The sequence below is a fragment of the Lottia gigantea genome, assembly GCF_000327385.1.
Source record: "Lottia gigantea unplaced genomic scaffold LOTGIsca_26, whole genome shotgun sequence".
NCBI lineage: Eukaryota > Metazoa > Mollusca > Gastropoda > Lottiidae > Lottia > Lottia gigantea.
The window spans coordinates 2321084-2343756 of record NW_008708797.1 but is presented as its reverse complement, the minus strand read 5'-3'; the positions used below and the strand labels follow the sequence as shown (position 1 = coordinate 2343756).

The window sequence follows — 22673 nt, the reverse complement described above, 5'->3', positions numbered from 1 at the left end:
TCAAATATCACAAAAAGTCTTTATATGTCTAATAATAAATGAACATTTACACTGTGCCATTTAGTCCAAAACATTTCAATATTCAACATGTAAAACTGAAAATGACAATAAATTAACAAAACAAACAAATGTAGAGAAAAAAAAATGACTATCAAGGGTATGACTAGAGGGTTTATCACCTCCTTGTCAAGTCTAGCATAAGAATTTTGTTTATAATCAGGACTAGCTTTGTGTTTTTTTTAGTTATGCTCAACACAAAGTAAAGACATTTGCAAATCTCACAAAATGGGCAACTACTATACTAAACACTTTTGTAAATTATTCATGGACCACATAAATTCTAATGTTTATATTTAAAAACTATCATGAATTCAATCCAGATTTAAGCTTCATCAACTATTTGTTGACTATAGTTAATAATTCTACGATTTATCATATTTTCTTAAGAGTAAATCAAATTGACTTTCACAATGGAATCAAGCCAGTTTTTTTACACTGTGTACATTTGATTAAAAGTCACATAATTGTATATAAGATTCAACTCTTTGATGGGCAGTAGAAAGAAGAAAACACTGTTTCATTGTTTGAAATCAGCTCAGATCTTGATGTATCAATGACAGAACTTTTCTACAATCTTGAAGTAATGTTGATAACCATTTTAACACTTCCACAAGATTGTCTGGTCCTTGTAAACTTTTAGCATAGAGACATTTGACTTCTTTTATAACAGCCTCATGTTTACTGTAAATAAATAAATATTGATGAGTTAAAAATTAGAAAAGAAAAACATGTATCTTTTTGCATCATTATATTCTGTTAAAAATTGCTATAAGATCATGATATAAACAGTTTTAAAAATGCTATGTGCATAATTTTACTTTTATCACTTATATAAAGTCAATGTCTTCATGTAATAAACACTAACACAGCAATGGTTGCAAATTTTTCAACAATTCATTCCAGTGAAAAAAGAAAGTCTGAGAAAAATAGAAACTTACTTCAATGATTATGATCATAGCTAAGGTTTTGCATATTATCAATCTTACCCTTTTGTCATGGAAGTATAATTTTTGACAATATGTAATAAATGGTATTGTAATTTAGATTTGATAATATCCAGTAAATCATGTAAGTCGTCTGTGTGTTTACTATTAGAATCTGATTGTTGTACTATTAAATCATCTAATACACCTTGACAATCTAATAAACCTGTTATCACATGACATAGTGATTTTATTCTACCTTTACTAGTTGCTTGCACTGAAAAAGAATAACAACATTTTCTTCATAGAGCTTTAAAAGTTACCATCAACATGGAGTTTTACAACCTACTTTTTGCCATACAGTATGCGATATGGGAAAATTTGCCTGAATTCCAAAATTGGTCCCAATTTTCTTTTTTTGCCAAAATTATGCAGACAAGTTTAAGAGCTTAATATAACAAAATAAAGATATGCTAAATAGTGATACGTACCTGTTTGACACATTTCCATTAAAGCTAATTTTTCTAAAATAGACCGTAACAATTCAAATGGGCATTTTAGTTGTTTAAATAATGTTATAGCTTTATTATAATGACTTTCTGATAGTTGTTTAATATATCTCTTCTTCTGATCAGATAACTACAATCAAACACAATTATATATTATGATCATTATATATATAATATTATTACCATTAGTTTCCCTTGACTGAAATCAGAAATGGGTTTTTCCTCACTAAGGTGAAATTGGCAGCAACATCACAATATAGTCATACAAGGATATTTACAACAAACTTTCTTGTTTCTATATAATTATGTTCAATTGTTTTGAGCAGATTTTATTGCAAATTAAAGCTTTAACCTCTCTGTAGTTTGAAATTGATAGATGTTATTCCTTGCATTTCTAAACATTGAATCTATTTTGATTTTTTTGATAAAGAATTTTGTCTAAACTCATTATGTACAATAAATCAGTGACATTGACAATAACATCATACCAAACAGTATAAGCATCTAGAATTTGTTTTTGACCAGTTCTTATCTGTGGGCAATACAAATAAGTTAAAGATATATAGCTGTAATTTATAGGAATTGATCTCATTTTTATCTTTTACACTTACCATACTACGTAGTGTATTTTGATATAATGATGCTAATCTTTGGTTAATCATAGCTGATCTATATTGACACATATGTTGATATGTTTTTGACATATCATGTGTACAAAAGTTTAATGATTTATTCATATAATCTATCACATCTTTCTCTATCTAAAATAATCAAATTGTTGAAGATAAGAAATATAATCATCTAAATATCATCTTCACAACTGATAGAGCAGAATTTCAACTAAAACTTCAGGTTTAGAAAATGTGCACTGTTCACAGAAATATACAGTTTATGTATCTGATGCCGGATTTTCCACTGAAATAATTATCAAATACTATGAATCTACTGACTGACTTCACATGCCACTAAGACATTCTTGCAACCATCTTCATGAATACCATTAAATATGCCAATTTTATATGACAACTCTTTTAGAGTTCAAGCATGAGTTTCGGAATGAAGAAAATCTACATGATAAATACCTTGAAATTAAGCCCTCACACCAGTTGCATACAGTTGCGAAAGTGGTCACAAGTACCAAACACAACTCAGTTGCATGAGAATAAATTTGTGACCACTATACTTATTCGCAACCATACATAATTGATGATTGATATGGTGCGAGGGCTCCTTAAAACTCTTTACTATAACTCTAGAATATTTACCTCATCCTTTTCATAAGTTGACAATGGAGCATAATCTTGTAATAACATAGCCATATTGTAGTAAGTTGTAGATAGATCCCATAGAATAGAATCAGAAATATCGTTGTATTGTTTATCATTTTTTATTATACTTAATGCTGCTTGGTAACATTCTATTGCCTGCAATACAAATAATACATCATCAAAATACTTTATTAATATTTCTATTGAGTAGTGTGCTTTTTAGCAAAATTACAAATGTTTTCCTGAAATTTTTTTTTTAAATTTTCAATGTAGTTAGTATGTAGTTTTTTTCAGCCTCTAATGAAGAACCCTTGAACTATTTTTTCAATTCTTAATTTCCCGAAATTTTATGTAATGGTAATACTTCACATTATTCTGAAAATTATTCCATTAAAAACATAGAACATACCTTGCTGTAATATTGTCTTTCAATATCAGTAAATTCTGGACGATCAGATAATAATGTCAATTGTGTGTATGTTTGAGCACCCAGTCTTTTTAATCTTCCAATATTAGAGAGTAGCAATGTCACATTGGTTTTATCATTTGTTAGTTGAAAGACATCTTTTCCACGAATAAAACAATCTTCACTTTTCTTCCAGATCATTTTTAATCTTTCAATATCAACTTTATCAGCACCTAAATTTGATGGAAATAGATAACCAAGTTTTATCTAATATAGAAATTATGCATGCATATTCAAAATCAAGATTTGTGAAAGTTTTTGCACTTTCTCAACATAAATTGATCATATTCTACTGTTTTATGAAGCAAGATGTTCCAGATGGAATGTATATTACAACTTCACAAGCTATATCTAAATAAAGTGGACTAATTAAGATTAAGTTTGAAATCATGTAATAATTACCTTGTGTTTGTAGAGTATTCTGAGCAAAATTCATGTACCATACCCCCAATTCATTCAGAGAGTTTCCTAGACGTTTTCGTAAGTTAGTTTCATGCGTGGAATCTACTTGTTTTAATGACAGCGCTTGTTCATAACATCTAACACTAACATCTAAATTACATTCTGTATTATTACTCCATTTATATACCCATTCATATTCTAAAATAGATATTTTGATTTCAAAGAATTATTGAAGTAAGCAGATCATATACTGTTTAAAGAGAGATAGTTTAAAAGAGTTTTGTTTTTTCAGTACAATTCAGCAAATACATGGTTAATGTTTATCTACTTTAATGAGACTATTAAAATTTCTCAAGGCAGATATTACTTGTATATACTGCACCATGAGACCATTAAAAACACAGCCAAATGTTTTCTAGGAGTATTATCTACACACTATTTTCATATGTTGATCCCAGACAATCCCAGTCCTAACAATGATCAATTCATTCATTCTTCAGAGAAAATTGTATATGATATCGTTATCACCTACGTTTAAACGTCTATATATAATTGCATGTAAAAATTTAAACTGCACAAATTTTGATAGATTTCGAAAAAATTGGGTAAAATTGTTAAAGATACTCCACATTAAAAAAAAAAATACTGAAAATATAAAAAATGTTAAAGATTAGATTACCTGGAGTTCTACTAGTTCTAATAGTATTATCAACAATAGCTGCCTCTTCTTCCCTAATATCTGTAAAATATTTCTCTTGTTCATCTAGTAATTTTGTATTTCTAGCCATTATTAATCTAATATCACCAGCCATTTCTAATATCAATATCAACAGATTATTATTCTCTTCTCCTTTCTTAGGTATTAAAATCTTCATTTCCTCTAAAAAACATACATAAAACATAGTTTTTTTATTACTCATAGACTTAACATATCATTTTTAACCATTAGCAGATTCCAGTATTAAAGATAGCTTGCAAGGCAAGGTAATATACGCCCACTGGCAGCTTTGATTTTAAATAAAAATATTTGGCAGTACAGTAACAATCACCAGTATGAAATTTTCAACCTTCAGTCATAAACTTCCATTGAACTTTTTGAGGCGATACTGAATAAAATTACCAAGTTTCATCAAAATCTATCAACTTCTAGTGTGTTTATGGGCTAAAAATTGAACGCATTTTCAAGAACAAGGGCAATAACTCATGCTATATATTTTTCAATTTGTCTGATTTTGAATACGGTTCATCCTTGGGTGATAACAAACACCCAGACCAAGTTTCGTCAAAATCCATCAAGAATTTTGCCTTCTAGAGTGTTTACGTGCTAAAAATTCAGTGCATTTTTAAGAACAAGGGCAATAACTCATACAAAATATTTTTCTATTTTTCTGATTTTCAATAGGGTTCATCCTTGAGTGGTTACAAATAACCATAACAAGTTTCGCCAAAATCCGTCAAGAATTGTGCCTTGTAGAGTGTTTACGAGCAATTTTGGTCGGATGGATGGACTGACATGGATGACGGCAATATATGCCCCCAATTTTATGTGGGCGTATAAAATCAGCCAACAATTGTTATATAATACAGATTTATAATAATTATGAAGAGGCATGAAACAGATGAAAGATTTCAGGCAAAGTTAAATGACACTAAAAATCCTCTGTACATTCCCTTTTAAGCATTGATGGTAGAGATAAACAAAACCAAATTCTTGCTCAAAAAGCCAAAGCCAAAGTCAAATGAAACCATAAATCCAAAGAAACACGACTTACCAAAACACACAATAGCAAAGCGTATTTGTCTTAGAGCATGACCAAATTTCTGTATAGAAAGATACTCTTTACATGTAGAGTAGAATGTCATAGCAGCTTTACGTAATAGTAAACATTTAGATAAACCATGCCAAGAATAGACTTCAGGTTGTTTGTTATCTATAGTTGTTAGTTGTAAGTTGTCTGTTGAAGATGGCTTCCTTAATGGTTCATAACTCAATGGTATAGCTACATTAGGATCACAATATGCCTGTTCTTCTACTATACTGAAATCTTTTCCACGAGTCTTCATAACATTTAAATCTCTGGACAGGCATTCTAAACCCTTTAAAAGTAAAATGTATTGTAGAAATATGGTTTTATCAAAAATATGGCTATATGTATCCAATTAATATTTATTCTCAACCAGATATGTCAAATTTCAAGCAAAATATATGAAAAGGTACAACTATACAACCTATTTTCCCATTCCGAATTGGGCTTAAAAATTGTTTTAGTTTCCATGCAGTGTAAAATGAAATTAGTCTTTTATCAGTTCCAAGTCTTCATTCATCTTCAAAATTCACAAAGGGTCCTGACTTATTGTGCCTGCCTAACAACAAATATTTCAGCCCCTCTGACCTGCATCAAAGCATTAGTCTATACTATCAGGATCAAACTCTAGACCTGCAGGATAGCATGCAAGAGTTTAAATCTCTGAGCCACTGCAACTCTCAGATTTTGCAATATGTCATTTTGAATATCATCTATCTAAATATTCACTCCCAGTTTCATCTAGATAGAGGGACAGGGTTGACAGCAATATAAGTCCTACTGGGTGTGGGTGTATAAAAAGAATTTGCCACTGATGTAACAAACCTTTCTAATGTATCTAAAAGCATCTTGACATCTCTCTTCTACTGTACCAGCTATAGGGTGAGATCTTACTACATGCCAACCTTTATCATAATGTGTTTGTACTTTATATAATGTTTTAACATCAACACTAACTTCATCTTTACTATTATCTTGTTCTTCATTTATTTCTTCATCTTGATCCTGTAAAAGATATATTTCCTTTATTTAGTTTGGGGCTCCATGTCTGCCAATTAAGACAACTGGTCAAGACTGCTTTGATCATAACATTATTCTGAATATTTCATAAAATTACACTTTCATAGTGGGTTGGCAATACAAACGTTTTAAAATAGACGGACAGGCAGGAGTGACACCATTAACTAATTTTGATTTAAAATAGAAAATAAAAACTTACACAAGAATCATCTGATTCATCACTACTATTACTTTCCCAGATATCTTTAATACTACTATCTGGTACATACAAATCAGATAACAAATAGTATGCTGATGTACACACCTAAATATACAGTAAAAGTATATCAAACTTCACAATTAAACTAATGCTATTAAGATCCTGAAAGTGACCATAATCATATCAGTCCCATGTTGAATTTTATGAAACTTCATATTCTAATTCTGAAAGCACTATGGATAGTTGAAATTATAAAAAATATTTAGACAACACTATGCGCTATATAAACGCTTTAACATATTGAGCTACACTCCTCCTAAAATAATCTATACCTGTGAATGTTTGTCTTCATCTAATAATAATAAACTATTTTCTAGTAATCTTCGTATTGTAGCTGTCTTCTTTCTACCAGATTGATTACACAAGTTTCTAGCCACACGATATAATAATATTCCAACTGGTACAGTGAATGGATTTGATTTGACTTCTTCACCTTCACATAATGTAGTTAAATCATATAACTTGACTACATCATCATTACTATCTACAGGTAATAGCAGAAATAAGCCATTAAAATTGACATATTTTGAACTTATTCAATGACTGGTACTACTGAGTAAATTCCAAACATGGTAGATAAATTTCACTGTTGCATGCTTATAGATACATCTCACTCACCACCAATTTGTAGGGAAAGGCTATTAACATTGGCTCATTAGTGAGCTGTATGGAATGGTTTGTAATGCTAAATGCATAACTAATTTTACTCGCATAGCCATCTTTAACACTCTTGTCATCCTCAGAAAACTGAAAGGTAACTGATGAGCTTCAAGTAAATTGGAAATGATGCCTAGAAAATGTTGTAATCTTCTTACCTTTATATAACCAATAAGTATGACCTTCTAGTGTTGCATTAGACTTTAAAAATGATAAAATATTCCGAGCTATATCCATTACTAACTTGGGATCAAATTCACAGTCCTTATAATTTGGTATATCTTCTGTTTTTAGAAGTTCATATTTCTGTTCAAAAAATAATATCATATATATTATACAATAACATGAAGAGACAATCATATAGTACTTTAAGTGGAGTATTCATAAATATTTTTTATATATACAGTGGTGTAACCTATTTTCGTGCATTTAAGGATTCAACACCAAATTTCGTCAAAGTTAAATAATTAAAATTTGCTTGTTTCAATTTTCTTTATGAATCCCTTACTTTGACCCATATTTCATGAGCAACCAACTCGGCAACGGCCGCAAAATGCGTCACCTATTATAGTATAATCTATAAATAAGTCGAGAAAAAAACGTTGTATGGATACCCTGTGGTATAATTAACTTCTCTTAGTAAAATAACAAAAATAAGACAAAATAAGATACGTAGCATGATTTAGTTTAAGTCATTGAAGCAATATAAGAATATGGCCCACTTTGTGTTCCATAGAATTTATCTGCTGGAATTTGCTAGTGGATCACGTGACTTTATTCGTTGGACTACATTCTAGCAGACGACACTTGGAATTCCTATTACAGCTAGGGATAATAAGGAAATTCAGCCGATAAAAAATTGTGAGGTTAAGTAATAACTGAAATCCTTCATTTTGTATTTGTCAAAGTATACATTAATACATTTTACTTTGCTTGAAACTACTGGATTCATTCTACTAGCTGACATTTTACAAATAACCCATGTTTATCAAAACAAGCAAATGCAGAGGTCACGCGAGGTCGCATATGTAAATTATTAATCATTTCCAGAGATGCACGAAAAATAGGTAAGCACCGAAATTAGGTTACTTGACTGTAATTCACTAGATATTGTCCGTTAAAGATGGGCAAGGAAACGAACAGTATATGTCTATGTGGAGAGATGTGGACACATAAAAGCTATTCACCCAAATCAAACTTATCCAAAATCTTTCCATTTATACTATGTATCATCAAAATTGGATCAAACTGTGAAAATTACTGAGAACTGATGTACAGATGGATGCAAGAACAAATTACATCCACAAGACGTGGGTGCAATTGGTCAGCATATATCAAAAAACAATTTCTCCAGGAAAAAGACTAACCTGTACAAAACCATCAAGATGAAAACACATAGCTACTTCTGGTACATTACACATTAAATTATCTAACCAATAATCTAATCCAGTTAAAACATTGATAGGTTCATCAGAATTTCTACAATGAAATATTAATCAGATACAGGTAAAACATTGATAGGTTCATCATACTGTCTACAATGAAATATTAATCAGATACAGTTAAAACATTGATAGGTTCATCATACTGTCTACAATGAGATATTAATCAGATACAGTTAAAACATTGATAGGTTCATCATACTGTCTACAATGAAATATTAATCAGATACAGTTAAAACATTGATTGGTTCATCAGAATGTCTGCAATTAAGTATCAATCAGATACATTTAAAATATTGATAGGTTCATCATATTGTCTGCAATGAATATTAATCAGATACAGTTAAAACAATGATAGGTTCATCATACTGTTTACAATGAAATATCAATCAGATACAGTTAAAACATTGATAGGTTCATCAGAATGTCTGCAATGAAGTATTAATCAGATACATATATAAAATATTGATAGGTTCATCATATTGTCTGCAATGAATATTAATCAGATACAGTTAAAATATTGATAGGTTCATCATACTGTCTCCATGAAATATTAATCAGATACAGTTAAAACATTGATATGTTCATCATACTGTCTACAATGAAATATTAATCATTTACAGTTCAAATATTGATAGGTTCATCATACTGTCTACAATGAGATATTAATCAGATACAGATAAAACATTGATAGGTTCATCATACTGTCTACAATGAAATATTAATCAGATACAGTTAAAACATTGATTGGTTCATCATACTGTCTACAATGAAATATTAATCATTTACAGTTCAAATTTTGATAGGTTCATCAGAATTTCAACAATGAAATATCAATCAGATACAGTTAAAACATTGATAGGTTCATCATACTGTCTACAATGAGATATCAATCAGATCCAGTTAAAACATTGATAGGTTCATCATACTGTCTACAATGAAATATTAATCAGATACAGTTAAAACATTGATAGGTTCATCATACTGTCTACAATGAAATCAGATACAGTTAAAACATTGATTGGTTCATCATACTGTCTACAATGAGATATTAATCAGATACAGTTAAAACATTGATTGGTTCATCATACTGTCTACAATGAAATATTAATCAGATACAGTTAAAACATTGATAGGTTCATCATACTGTCTACAATGAAATATTAATCAGATACAGGTAAAACATTGATTGGTTCATCATACTGTCTACAATGAAATCAGATACTGTTAAAACTTTGATAATGTTCATCAGAATATCTACCTAAAGTATAGAAAAAATAAAATTACCTCAGTCTCAAACTAATACAAGGATGTGTTTCACCACCAAATATTGGCAAATCAGCACCAATTAGCATTCGAATATTTTCAAAGGTCCATAAAACTTCTCTTGGAAAACCAGGTTCAAATGTCTGCAGTTAGAAAAATCTGCCATTTAATACAATACACTCCAATAGTGATAACAGTATTATTCTTTAAACTAAGCAGGCTATCCTACATAATATCAATATCATAGCAAAATCTACTTCAGGACTATGTATAATGTACAAGATTTTGTACAATTGCTGCAAAGACAGTATACATTTCATGAAGGCCTATAAAAATGTATTTAATAACACATTACCTCCCTTTAATGGTTTCATTCTTTAAATAGAAGAAAATTTAAAAGATTTGTAAAATTCAATTCTAGATTTTGTACCTTAACAACTGCCACATAACGATTACCTGAGGTAAAGGATCTAATGGTATTATTTGATCTGTATCTGTTTTAGATTCTGAATCATTATGACATTGAATAACACAAGTCTCTAATTCATCATCATCATCATCATCATCATCATCGTTGTTATCATCATTGTTATCATCTCCTTTACTTGATTGTAAACTACATGCACAATAAAATACATATTAACATTTAGAATACTTAAAATATAAGAATCTAACTTCACAACAAATGTTTTACTGGAGGTAGAAAAGTTTTTTTTTTCAAATTTGAGAAAAACTATTTACCAAAATCTGGAGAAATGTGGCCTTTAACATATCTGAAAGTTTTAACTATTTCAACTTAATTTTTAAACGCCAAAAATATTTAAAAACACTATTTAAGGTTTTTAACTTTGTTATTCTTTTTGCAAGCTGTTAGAAAACTAGTGTACAGATTTGCGTAAAATAAACGCCTTATTGTAGAGAAATATATCTCCTATGAATTCTAAAGGTTTCAAGTAATAATATCAAGCCATTATAAAGCCAAATAACAAAACTTGGTCAAACTGCTTTGTTAACAATAAGCACTCTCCGTTTTTAATAAACCCTTTTAAAACAGTTTGATGAAGAAGATACATAGATATAAATAGCATACTTACAAAATATTTTCAGGTATAATTTACAATGTTTTTAATGATGAAATAGTGGAATACAACAAATTTGTATGCAGACAAAAAAATGTTATGTTATTGAAAAATCAAGTAAACCAACAAACTAATCAAGACATCTAAAGACCACAGTCAAAATCATAGAAGACAATATCACAAAGGAACAGGGTATGTATAAAACTATAATATAAAGCTGTAAAATATTTGGTCTGCTAATTTCTCACATATTAGTAATATATATGACATCAGGCTAAAATGGCACACCTAGGCTGACTTGGAAGAATAGCCAATGAGAGTACTGAATTACCAATATTAATTAGTCTAAGTGAATACAATCTCAACATATGTCATCTGATACATCAATCATTAAAATTGATTTTTATTTATCAATCAGTCTACTGGTTTTTTTTATAAATCTGAATTGTTTCTTAGTTTTTGCGAAATGGGCCTCAGGGTCCTGATTTTATAAACCTGACTGACAATAAAATATAATAATACCACAAGTAATAGCCATACCTGTGATAGAGAAATTTGGAAAACATATTTCTATTCTGTAGAGTATTACGACTTTTGCTTTTTCTGGGAACATTTTTAAACTGAAATATATCAGGTATTATATTAAAATTTTGTTACCAAATGTGATAATGTTAATGAATATCGACTGGTTGTATATGATCATAATATGAGTTTTCATAAATATTTGGATTCAAATAAACTAAATCTAGTTGCTCTCCTTGTTTCATCTTAATACAGTCATTTATGGCTGAAACAATATATGAAGTCAGTTAATCACTTCCTATAACCCATTCTTTTGGGTACTGTCAAGTATTGTTCTAGCCTTACAGTCATTATAAATACAAACATACAAAAAGTAATTTGGACAATAATCTGTATATTTACAACTTATAACAAACTTTTTAATTGGAAAAAATTGGAACAAATTTACACTGTACAAACAAAGTTAAAAAAATAAAACAAAAAACTTACCTTTCCCTCTGTATTTTTGGCAATCATCTGTTCATAAAATGATCTTAACCATTTCCAATCTTCCTACAAATAATAAGATGTTCTAAATTTCTTTTCATAATATTTAGCCTAATCCAATACATGACAATCTGATTAGAATGTTACAAATGTTTCATTTTCCATGGTTAAACTACACTGCTATTGAAGATCTGACAAAATTATTCAACAAAATATTTACCCATTACATGAAAAGAATCTCTATTCACATATTTTGGCTAAGTAATTTGAACTTGTCTAAGATCTTGTGGATGTAAATCTCCACATAAAATATATTGTTCACATAATTTGAAACTCCAGTATCATTTGTCCAAAAGCATACAAATTTGAATTTGTCCCAGTCCCATATCTTGAGGATATAAACCAACACACTTTGGTCCCTTTCACAATCAAGAGATAATTGTTGACAATGTACATACACATTAGAATTAAACCTACCTTCTCTTGCCGCAGTAAATGTTTGTGAATATCAAAATCATCCAGTAACAATGTCTGACCAATTCTATGTACCATCATACTAACATGAGATGAACTAGAAAATGGCATTTTCAATAATGTCTTTATATTCTGAAATTGAAATCAATACTTATTAAATTATTTTTTATATTTTCATATATCTATTAACATAATATTAGCCATATCTATTCTGATAAAATGAAATGTATGTAGAACTCAAATAATGGAACGGGCTGTTCCGTAGAAGGTTAGAATGTCAGAATTCAATGTTGTTTGCTTGATTATGATTAAACGGTGGTGGTCATGGGTTCTACTCTCAGTCAGTGTATGAAAGTCCAGTGACTTTGAATAAGTCATCTTTCCTTATTATTCCAGTCAACCCAGCTTTAAAATCAAAAGGATTAACAAGGAAGATAAAATTAAAAATTTTCCCAAACTTCAAACAGTTTATGAAAATTAATTGAAAACTGTCATTTTTGCCATATCAGATATCACAGGAGTTAATATCATGGGGATAATATTGGGAAGCAATTAGGTACATTCTTCTTAGGTGTTGAAAACTGCATTCTAAAGCACTAATAAATGCATTAAAAACATGAGTGCCTTCAATATAAGTCCATTTACATTTTTGTGAATATCTTAGCATCAAATCTGTTATATAATACAGCATTTGAATAAAACAAGACAAACATACTTACACCTGCATCTGAAACCACATCTACATCATCTGTTAAATCCTTTATAAAATTATTGGCCATTTTAAAGCTGAAAATTGAGTTCAAACCATTAAGTGCATAAACAATATCCAATACAGGTATTTACAAAATAACCTAAAACATCATTAGTATAGCTTAAAGTTCAAAAATTTTATTTAAAATGTTGATTTACAGCACAAGACCTACCTAAGAAAGAAAGATAAGAATATATATATTAGGTTCACAGTTAAGGATTCTTTCTACCATCTGGTCCTTGGATAAACCTCCTGGAATTGATCTTTCCCGGATTATCCATACTCATTTACAGCTGGGTTGACTGGAATTTTGACTGAAGATGACTTATTCAAGGTCATCGGACTATATACAGCCAATATAGTATAATTAAAATTAGATTGCAATTACAATTTCTTTTTTTCCTAATATTTCTAATCTCTATTGTAAGCTAAACACTTTTCTACTTAAGTTTCGTTCAAATGACATTATTATTCTTACCAATCAGAGCATGTCATTACACCTGCTTCATGGTCTCCTAGGATAGCGAAAACCAAAGAGGTTGTCATATTGCTCTACTTTGGGTTTCTTTATCCCACAATTTTTCCTTGTTGTACAGGCGAAATTTTATGCACGAAAAATTTATCAGAAAAAAACCAAATTGTAATCTAGTTTAAATTGATTGACCTAGAACTCACCTTGAAAAGTCTGAATGTTCTGTGTGCCATGAAATATCTCGAACATATTGTTCAGGTTTTGAGTTACTACGTAACCAGTTGGAGGGTGGAATATTTAAATTAGTATTATTTCGTAGAATAGAAAATGGAGCTAGTAGAGGAAGAGATTGATATTTCACGACGGCTGTAGATTTCACATCAGAACTTTTCGAATTCATATTAGAAATGTCTTTCATCCATCATCAATGTATTACCTTTATACCTTCAAAATAAAAACAAAAAATCTATCCTCATTGAAGCCTTAAATGCTTGACACAACAATTATAAAATATTGATAAAATTTGTCTCACCTATATGAATCTCATCATTGTTCAAAACACTCCCCTTATCAGTAAATAGTCACCATGGATCACTTTACCTAAATAGCTCATTTTTGTCCAGTTGTCAGTGTTCATACTATATACAAAAGTGTGTGTTTATATTTCCAAAACCTGCAACAGTGTCAAACATAGTAAATATGTGTAGCAGTTACAGAGACGAAGCTACCAGAAATGTTTCTTCAATAGGAGCGCAGCAGACCTGTTTTCCAGGATAAAAGGGGTACAACTGTGCGCTACTGGTTAAAAGCGTCCCCTGAAAATTCAAAATAAGTGGTGTACCACAAATGTGTTTCTTTCGCCAAAATTCATTATGCCACAATTTATGCAAGAACGTCAATGTATAGGAGCCTTATAGATAAATTGTGAAACCAGGCCCTGGGATCAAGAAAAAAACAGTAGACCAAGTTAGATTTATTGAACTACTTTTATGACAGATTTTAGAAAATGTAAAATATTCAATCTTATTCATTTAATAATGCAGAGGCATGATATAGTCTTAACAAATCTCTGCTTAAACTTAGACCTAGGCCTACGACTTATATTTGGTTTAGTTCATAAAAATATTGTGTGATTTGTGGTTTTTTTATCAGATTTATATTTTCTCCTTTTACCCAATGAATGACCAAAATCACGAAGGAAGGCATAAAAAAATAAATATAGCCTACATGTAGATTTATATGCAAATATTCTACATTATGACGAGACACTATTTTGGTCATTTTTAGCAGCGAAATGACGAGACTGTACAAAATAGAAGCTGATTTTACGTCACAAGAGTGCATGTTTCGTCCTATCACATAATGCATACATTACAAAAACAGACTTACGTCAAAGCTTAGCTAAGATTTGCTTAAGAAATTTCATGATCCATCTTAAGTTTGTGTCTTAGCTGAGACAAATCTTAAGACTTAAGTTCAAACTTTATTTGATCACATAATTTGGCTTTGGCAGATACTATTTAAAATAGGTTTAAAACCCTACACCTTCGAGGGTGCGGAATAAACCGATAGAACAGGGCCTAGTTTTTCTGTCTCTACACTAGCCGACAGCTTTCAAAATAACTATTAGAGGCCGGAAAAGAAGCAGATGTTTCACTTTCAGTGCTTACAATTATAAAAGGCCGTGGATATTCGCCATCCGGGTGGCGAATAGTCCACGTCCATTAATTTGACTATTCGCCATCCGGGTGGCAGAAAAATCTCTAAAAATTCATGAAATGTCAGCCTTTTTGACATAATTGTTTCTTTCAGTGACATATTAGTCGACTCTGAGTAATTTGTAATGGATTTTGTCAGGTTCAGACAAGACCGTGTTAATATAAATTGAATTTATGAAACGAAAGTAGAAATTCTGCCATTTTGTTTACACCAAATTAGCATACATCCCAAAAGGTCCTGTTAGTGTTGCTATGAAATTTAGCATCATACGTTTGTATAAGAAATCCGTAGAAAAAAATGAAATAAAATAAAGTTTTACTCTCTACTTTTCTGCACCTGTATGGGCTACTGAGGATGGGCAAACGCCATGCAGTATGCAATGAGGGAAATTTTGTCAGGACAGCGACATTAGCCTACTCTTATTTTCGATTTCCAATTGTCGAGGGATCTTTACGTAAGTAAAAAAAGGTTGATGAAGATGTGTAAATAGTAAAAAATAAGACATAGCAGGCGCGTGTCCAAATTGTGTCACATTTATCCTAGACGCATTTTCCAAGTAAGCCCTTCCGATCCCAAACACCGACGAGAAGAAATCGAATCGAAAAATCCAAAGATGGTTGGAGCCATCGGGAATGTGTAAGTAATGTATGTGGGTGGTAAATACACTGCATTGGGGTGGGTGGAAATATGTATTCGAAGTAATCAGGTTTAAGGTATAATAAGGCGTACGATACTGTGGGTGGTAAGTAATGAGTACGGGTGGTAACAAGGCGTACAGTAATACACAATACTGACGGGTGGTAAGTAATGTTCAAGGGGGGTAATAAGGCGTACAGTAATACACAATACTGACGGGTGGTAAGTAATGTTTTAGGGTGGTAATAAGACGTACGATAATACACAATACTGACGGGTGGTTAGTAATGTGTACGGGTGATAATAAGGCGTACGATAATACACAATACTGACGGGTGGTACTTAATGTGTACAGGTGATAATAAGGCGTACGATAATACACAATACTGACGGATGGTAATAAGGCGTACGATAATAAACCATGCTGACGGGTGGTCAGTAATGTGTAAGGATGGTAATAAGGCGTACGATAATACACAATACTGACGGGTGGTATGTAATGTGTACGGGTGATAATAACCCTGTGTTCTTGGTTACCACCCTCAGCTCTTGATCACCACCCTAGCTGTTGTTCACCGCCATCAGTTCTTGTATACCACCTTTAGTTCTTGTTTACCACCCACAACTCTTTGTTACCAACCTAGTTGTTTTTCATTAACCTAGCTGTTGTTTCCCACCCCAGCTGTTGTTCACCACCCTCAATACTTGTGTACCACTCATAATTCTTGTTTAGCCACCCTAAGCTCTTGTTCACCTACTTAGTTGTTGTTCACCATCCTCAGCTATTGTTCACCACCCTGGGTTATTTTTACCACCCTAGCTGTTGTTTACCACCCGTAGGTCTAGTTTAATAGCCACAATTCTTGTTTACCAACCTACATTGGTTCACCACCCTCGTTCCTGTTTACCACCCACAGATCTTGTTTACCACTTCCAGCTCTTGTTGACCACCCTCAGCTCTTGTTTACCACCACCAATACTTGTTTACCACTCGCAATTCTTGTTTGCCAACCTCAACTTTTGTTAACCACCTTAAGCTCTTGTTCACCAGCCGATGCTCTTGTTGTTGTTAACCACTCTTGGCTCTTGTAAACCACCCTCGGCTCTTGTTTACCACCCTAGATGTTATTGATTAACCCATTTACTATCCAAAAATCTTGTTTACTGCCTTCAGCTCTTGTTTACCACCCTCGGTCTTTGTTTCTAATCGTAGGTCTAGTTAACCACCCTCCGTTCCTGTTCACCACCTGCAGTTCTTGTTAACCACTTCCAGCTCTTGTTCACCACCCTCACATCTTGTTTACCACCCCAATATTTGTTTACCACTTACAATTCTTGTGTACCATCGACAATTCTTGTTAACCACACTAAGGTCTTTTTTACCACCCTCAGCTTTTGTTCCAGCTTTCCTAAACTAATAGGGAATGTCAGAAATTCGCGTTTTTGGGAATCCGATTCTAAAAATCTTCAAAGGGTGGGATCTCCCACACACTATATAAAAAATCCTTAAATTTGCCGGGAAATGTCAAGAGAAAACACTTCCGGGCATAAAAAAAAAACCAATGCAGAGCCACGTGAGGTTTGTAGGTGACATGAATATCGAGAAGTGATTCAAAAAAGCGTTTCTAATGAACATAAAAAAACATTATAATGCATGTAACGCTATGGCCTTCACAGCTAATAATGTCAGTCTCTAGAGACATTTTTAAAAACGGGTGGCAAATAAAAAATGAGGGTGGCGAATAATTGTTTGCCACCCGGGTGGCGAATATCCTCGGCCATTATAAAAACTCATGTTTGTCTAGATCTATTGTGATCCTGGCTGCCAATACTTGAAAAGTTGCAATCATATTGCTAAACATAGATCTATCTAAAATACAAACCTTTCATTTAAAAAATCTACTGTTTCTTAAAGACTTGCAGTAATAGGAGATTTAGATCATCTACAATTTTTTTTAGAGAAAGATACACAAAAAACATACACAACCGGAAGTACAGCTATTGCCCTTGGTTTAACTTGTTTTAACATTTTATTCAATAAATCTGATTTCACTAAAATATATTATACACCTGTAATATAAGGCTTGACTTGTAGTTTTTGCTTAAGACCAAAGGGTGTTGTTAAGAAATTGTGAGTAAGTATATATTCGATAATATACCTGGATAAAACAAATAGAAATATGTATATTGCTCATTCAACAAGTAGGCCTATAGACCGTTCAAATAATCAAGTTTAGTTATTATAAACAGGAAGCACGTGTGTCCATTCATCAAACTATTTAAGGTGATAGAAAAATTTAATTTACTGATAATATGACAGTTTACCCACCCCAAAATAATAGATAGATATTAATATCGTATGACAGTGTTTACGTTTTTAATGTATGGCCTATATGTACATCCCAACTGTAGCCCTAGTTTGTCGTAACCAATGAGATTGAAAAATCGTTCATCTATTTTTGTGTAAAATGTTTGATCGATGGCCTAGACGAGAAAAACACGTATGGATACCCAGTGACTAGGAATTTATGACATCCTTAATGACTGGTATGTAACATTGCTGAATTAGACTATAAAACAGCCGTTCTTTGTGCTAAAATTTATCATATTTTTAGCACCCACTTTGGTTTGCATGCTCTTGAGGCATGAATGATACTTTTTGAGTTTTGCGATAGAACAATTTTGAACTTTTTTGACTTTTTAAGGTACTAGATCCTTCCTAATTCTTAACCTCTGTCTTTGCAAAGCAAAAGAGATTTTTGAATTTTTTCTTTAATTTATAAGAGAATTGGAATATCAGCCTCAAAATAGTATGGTTTGTTGATAAAAAGATATAATTTTTTGTAGTTTAAATTTAAAAGAAACACATTTCACTCCTAGAAATTTCTACCAAATTTTGTCCTGTAAAAACAAATTTTGAAGCCATAATTTGTGCTTATGTTTATATTTTATCAACGCAAAGACATTCTAAGACTAACAGTAGGCCTACTGTTTTGAGGCTGCTATTCATAAAAATTTCAAAAATTACTTCAATCAGACAAAAAGTAAAAGGCAACTTTCATATTTTATGACCCTATTATTGTTTTGAAAACTTTGATATGGTTTTAACAAGTAGTTTTGTACTTTTAGGTTAATGTTCATGGATTCTTTCAAAATGGGTCGTATGAAGCTGAAATCTGTCAAAACCTTACCATCTGCCAGTGTATTGAGAAATGGTAAAGTATCAAAATCAAACAAAAAGAGTAGAAAAACAGTATTTAAATATGAAGTAGATATAATTGATTTCAAGAAACAAACAGCTATGGTACATAATAAAAAAACTGGTCTTTTAAATGATTTAAAACCTGAAGCAGCCTTTCTAGATTTTGTGGAAAGCAGTGAAGATGTATTTGAATCTGATGAAAATGCTTCCGATGCTACCAATAATTCTAAATCAATTTCATTCTTTTCTAAGAAGTTGTTAGGGAACAATGTTTCAGACTCAAAGAATGAAAAGGTAGTAGAACCAGAAGTTGTTGTTGTTGAACCTGGTATTATTTTTTCTGATCAGAGTAGTGATGAATTTTCTGGTACCAGTAATGATAATTTTGATAACCTCAGCCCTGAAGAAATGTCAGATATATTTGGTAAAGAGAAAAATACAGTACAACAAGAGCCAACTATAGTCAGAGATAAATTTGTATTGCTACAGAGAGGTCTTAAGACAATTATTGTGCTCTCTCACCCAGTTGAAATATGTTTTAAAGGGCTAGCTAGAATTAAAGCATTGAGTGGTAGTTGTGAGATTTTAAGCTATCTTATCACAGATACTGATTCAAAATATTATGACGTTATGTCTCCTAACACTAACAGTTATTTGACTATTAAAACAAAAGGAGGAAAACCACAAAAGAATATACAAGAATGTTTTGAGCCAGATTTGTTTAAAGAGATGAATATCAAGGAGTTGTTAAAAAATGTATCTTGTCAGTTACAAGGTGATTGTGTTGTTCTCCTCTGTGACATGTTAAATTGTGCATTGTATGATTATATAGTTACTGTTCCACAATATGCAAATATATTCAAAACAGAAGAACAGATGGAATATTCGTTTTCAATGCTGCAAAACACAGATTCTGTGGTAGTTAGTTCCTCTCAGCAAACTGAAATGGCTAAATTCCATTGGAAGAAACTGATTGAGAATGTTGGTTGTCCGATTGTTATGGTTGTCGGTGGTAAGAATTCTGGAAAGTCAACCTTAAATAGAATGCTTATTAACTCGACTCTAAATATAATGGATTCAGTGAACTTTCTAGATTGTGATGTAGGTCAAGCAGAGTTTACACCCTCAGGATTTGTATCACTTCATGAGATAATAAAACCTGTATTAGGACCATCCTTTACACATCAATATGATTCAAGTACCATGTGTTTTTATGGTGAAACAACACCGTCACGAAATTTATCAAGATATATAAGAAGTGTGGAGTATATTTTGAAATGTTATCGTGATCAACAGATAAAAAAGCCATTGATTGTTAATACTTTAGGATGGAATGAAGGATTAGGTGTTCATATAATTGTGGATTTGATTCATATGATACAGCCATCAATTATAATCCAATTACGATGTGAATATAATTATAACAATTTCCCTATTTTAACTCATGAATATCTATCTCACACTCCTGGATGGCTTTACAATACTGACAGATCACTGACAATCAAATCTAACCAGTTTCAGGAGCAGAATTTATTAGTCATTGACTCAGATGTACCCACAAAACATAAAACTGAATTTAAAGCAGCTCATATGCGAGAATTATCTTTGCTTGCTTATCTGAATCAAAATCTTAAAATTGGGTGGAAACTTTTCCATGTAGAACCATACGCGATTGACTTTAACCAAGTGGCTGTTCATGATTGTCAGAGTTGTGGTAGTTACTCACAAATTCTGTATGCTTTAAATGCTTCTGTTGTTGGATTATGTGAAGCAGACTTGACAAAGGTGGACAAAAGACTAGAAAATGGGCTAAGATTGTTCAAAGAAACTCCAATCTTTAACTGTGTAGGTTTAGGAATTGTGCGCGCAATTGACATTAAGAAAAAATGTTTGTATATCATATGTCCTATTCCACAAGAAAAGCTTTTGAATGTAAATCTTCTAGTAAAAGGTGCTATACACCTACCCGACACAATGTACCTAGAATATGAAAAATCTGAAGAAACATTAGAAATGCCATATATAGGATATTTACCAAAATCTCTAGGCTCTAAAGCTCTTGTTGTGCGAAATAAAATGCCAAGAAAACAATATTTAAATAACAAAAGTTAACAGGTTTTGTAGGGATTAAGTACCTACTTTTTGAGAAGTTTTTTTTTCATATTTTTACAGGCCTTCATGAAAACGGATGTTTAAGCTTATTGTGCTGTTTCTGGCAAGGAAGATAAAAGCTAGAGTTTTTATTTGCTTTTGATTAAAATCTGTATGCAAATGTAGATAGATCTTGAATTTAATGGAGAGCTATTGATTCATTGCACTTAAAAATTCTCATCTGATTTGCCTGAAACTTGGTATGCTTCTGTGGGTTGATGAGAACTCAGAAGGTGACATTGTATCAATGAACAATTTAGAAAACATTGTGAAAATGCACTTTAGCATATTAAAAGCTAGATGAGTTGGATATGCTTTATCTGGATGTGATGTCACTTGTTCCATGATTGATGTTTTGAAATGACCCGTGTCCTTATTCATAGAGCTTTGAAAACTACAAATTTTGTCACTTTCAACTCCACATATTTATAGGTCAACATAAAAATTGATCTTATGAGATCTCAGATATATTTTTGACATTGAATTTGTTTTCCTGAAAAAAATGAGATAATTTCTTAACTTTAGACATCAGTGTGTTGCCACTCCTGACAATGGTATTTCAATTTATTTAGATTCTGAAAATGATATTGATAGCACAAATTGAGCTCTTTTAGTTGGTAGACTGTCCAACTAGTTGTAGTTTTATCCAATTATCCAAGATAACAGTTTTGGGAGTACCCTCCAACAGGGATAAAGATCGCTTTTTCAATGCGGAGGGGACCAGTGTCGTACGCAGGAGTTATCCAAAAGGGTCGATTGCAGAGTATAGCGGCATGAGAACGTTTCAGTTGAGCTAGTGTTGTTAATTTTCACCTAGGTGATAATTCAAGGAATAAATAATTAAAAACCTTGGAATATCATGTCCCCCCTAGCTTTTCTGTCGGGGGTGACATGTCCCCCTGTCCCCCCGGTGATCTGCGCCCATGCCCTCCAATTCTTGTTTATGTCTTTATTTCTTTTCTCATGGATCTAATTATATTGATATTTCACATATATAGTCTGATAGAATTTATAAATCTCTTATTCATGATTGTATATATTAATAGGCCATTGAAAATATATCAATATAATAATAAAGCTATTGTTTAATCTTTTATTAAAGCT

General features: G+C 31.6%; 2 protein-coding genes across 2 annotated transcripts; one reads left to right on the top strand and one right to left on the bottom strand.

Annotated features, from left to right (window-relative positions):
* Position 1: 1 nt before the first annotated feature.
* Positions 2-18193, bottom strand: LOTGIDRAFT_232201 (hypothetical protein). The gene is made up of 22 exons (XM_009056053.1): positions 18100-18193; positions 14065-14305; positions 13358-13424; positions 12642-12770; positions 12168-12230; positions 11697-11776; positions 10534-10693; positions 10099-10220; positions 8737-8848; positions 7528-7675; positions 6985-7196; positions 6653-6757; positions 6259-6438; positions 5401-5725; positions 4308-4508; positions 3629-3826; positions 3170-3399; positions 2758-2916; positions 2104-2253; positions 1475-1622; positions 1047-1260; positions 2-741 (listed from the first exon to the last, which is right to left on the bottom strand). Exons 2-22 carry the CDS (start codon positions 14277-14279, stop codon positions 591-593), a joined length of 3369 nt encoding a protein of 1122 aa, XP_009054301.1. The 5' UTR covers positions 14280-14305; positions 18100-18193; the 3' UTR covers positions 2-590.
* Positions 18194-20621: 2428 nt separating this feature from the next.
* On the top strand, positions 20622-21530 carry LOTGIDRAFT_117300 (hypothetical protein; the record flags this gene model as incomplete). The annotated part of the gene is made up of 1 exon (XM_009056052.1): positions 20622-21530. One exon carries the CDS (start codon positions 20622-20624, stop codon positions 21528-21530), a length of 909 nt encoding a protein of 302 aa, XP_009054300.1.
* Between the last annotated feature and the right edge of the window lie 1143 nt (positions 21531-22673).